Below are 2,500 nucleotides of genomic sequence, written 5' to 3' on the forward strand. Positions count from 1 at the left end.
GGACGTATAGATTGGGGAGAATTATTTCTGAGGGTTACTGCTGTTGCGTGCGTCTTTTTGTTGTTGTTTCTGATATGATAGATTTGTGTTAATGTTGAAAATTCTTTGTATATTTGTGTTTTTATGCCTTTGTATTTGTAAAACTAAAAATATATGTGTATATATATTTAGGTAGATGTAAACATAAATAATAGATATAAATATACTTCTATATCTCTTTAATTAACAAATCATTTTTAAAAAATCATTTGTGGTTACAGACCACTTATAACCCATTTCCTCTGGGTAGATAAAGGTTTCACTGTAGTTTTGTTTTGTAAATTGTTTTGACGAATAGATGGCTCCACAAATGCTCAGTCACCAGGTGGTCAGTGAGTAGGCCCTACTTGACCTCTTCAGTTGTTGAAGAGTTGTGATTATTATACTGTCATTAAAATACAAATAGCTCTAAGGAATTAAATAAAGATCTTTTCAAATATCAAAGGAAAGAGTAAACAGCTGAGATAAGTTGGAATATTCCTTGGTGACTAAGCTTTATAAACACAACAGATGAATAAAAGTCACGGTGGACATGGATTATACGTACATGCCATTCCTGGTGACAATGAGTTACATCGAACGCTCCCTGAACTGTGCGTCCAGTTCTTGAAGTCTTTGTGTGTAGGGGGTTGTGGTCAGTGACTTGGTGCAGATTGGTAAAACAGCTGTAGATTAGGATAAAACTGTATTCATGTTGACAAATGTAGAAGAGGTATGAATGAGAATGAATATCTTGACAATACAAGAGATGTATTTAATCAGTTTTAAATAGATCATCGTTATAATTACATGTATTCCTGATGATGTATTTGAAACCAGTCAAATACATCTCTTATATTGTTATTCTCATTCATACCTTTTTTACATTAAAAAAAAAATCAAAATCCTTTGAAAAATACTAACTTGAATCTCCAAATATTTACAACAGGCAGTGGAAAATCAAGGCCTGGAGGTGGAACTCGAACTCATGGCTCACAAGGAGAAGCTTTTGAAGGAGAAGGTCTTTCTCGCAAAACCTTCCGCAGGGCAGCTCCAGATTGTCATTTTTGCCAGGGTTCTAGGTAAGTTTTTTTTCAGTGTGTGTGTGTGTGTGTGTGTGTGTGTGTGTGTGTGTGTGTGTGTGTGTGTGTGTGTGTGTGTGTGTGTGTGTGTGTGCGCGCGCGCATGCGGGTTCGCATGTGCATGTGCGCGTGTGCGTGTGCGTGTGCGCGCGTGTGTGTGCGCGTGTGTGCGCGTGTGTGCGCGTGTGTGCGCGTGTGTGCGCGTGTGTGCGTGTGTGCGTGTGTGCGTGTGTGCGTGTGTGCGTGTGTGCGTGTGTGTGTGTGTGTGTGTGTGTGTGTGTGTGTGTGTGTGTGTGTGTGCACGCATGCATAATATATCATGCTGAGGATTTTCATATGTATCAAGAACTTCTTGATTTCTTAATATAAATCAGAAAATTATAAAAATTACAATTTATATTTTGTTTTTAATTTTGCATTCAAGATTCCTTCCCCCAGAAGATTTAACCATATTCATTCCTCTTCTTCTTTAAGGTAAAGGCAAGGGCACTCCAATGCTGCGCGATGGCATCAAGTGCATAGGTGTCGAACAGGATGAAGAGTCGGAAGCCTCGGATTGGCAGGGCTTCAACTAAGGGGGAGAAGGAGGCCTTGCCTTTCCGTACTCTGCTGTCCCTAACCATTGTGATACTGGGTGGGCCTTGTTTTCTCCTTGTCCTCTGACATACTCAAGTTAAAAGACACATAAAAGGGATTAGGTTTAGTGACAAAATAGACTGTGATCTGATGCTAAGGGTTTTTTTTTTTTTTTTTTTTTTATGGTTTGTTTGTTTTAGGTGTATCCAGTAGGTATTCTCAGGAAGAAGAAGGAAAAAGAGAGGAAGAGAGAAGCCTTGATTGTCTATCTAGGCTAGGTTTAATCGTGCTCAAGTAGGGACATTTAACTCCATAGATGTTTCCTTAGGTTTACGTAGTCTTAATGCTCATATATTACTATGTAAGACTGATAAGAAACTGTTATATATATATATCTACATATTTATATGTCCTTTTCACATCATAGCTGGAGATATTTATGAAGTATTTTTTAGATGTTCTTGATATAAAAATATTTTGAAGAAGGATAGTGTGCTAGTTTAGATAGATTCTTAATAAGTTTTAGCATAATTATGTTGTATAACAGTATTAATGTATCCAGATCTTCAGGAAACATCTGATTCTTCTATAGCGATGAAGTGACAGTAGCATTTTATTATGTGAATTGTGTTGTTTATTTGAGGTTAATTTCATTTAAAGGAAGCAGTTTTGTAAATGTCTCTAAAAGAAAAATGGTGGATTAGCATCAGAAAACAATGCAGGATTGAAAAATGTTAAGAGAAGTACAATTTGGGAAGCCTTAGAAATCATGGAAAATGCAATGGTAAGTGAAAAAAAAGAAAAATGTCAATGAGTTTTTATGA

At 36.7% G+C, this 2,500-nt stretch overlaps 1 protein-coding gene across 2 annotated transcripts in view; it reads left to right on the forward strand.

Annotated features, from left to right (window-relative positions):
- Positions 1-2,500, forward strand: part of LOC125045463 (UPF0687 protein C20orf27 homolog) — a 7,737-nt gene that overhangs the window by 4,184 nt on the left and 1,053 nt on the right. For both annotated transcript variants that reach the window (XM_047642737.1, XM_047642738.1), the window contains exons 5-6: positions 968-1,100; positions 1,575-2,500. The exon at positions 1,575-2,500 is cut by the window's right edge and continues 1,053 nt beyond it. In XM_047642737.1, coding sequence (XP_047498693.1) covers positions 968-1,100; positions 1,575-1,675 — 234 coding nt within the window. In that variant the 3' untranslated portion in view covers positions 1,676-2,500. The remainder of the gene's footprint in view (positions 1-967; positions 1,101-1,574) is intronic.

Source organism: Penaeus chinensis, chromosome 37 (genome assembly GCF_019202785.1).
Source record: "Penaeus chinensis breed Huanghai No. 1 chromosome 37, ASM1920278v2, whole genome shotgun sequence".
NCBI lineage: Eukaryota > Metazoa > Arthropoda > Malacostraca > Decapoda > Penaeidae > Penaeus > Penaeus chinensis.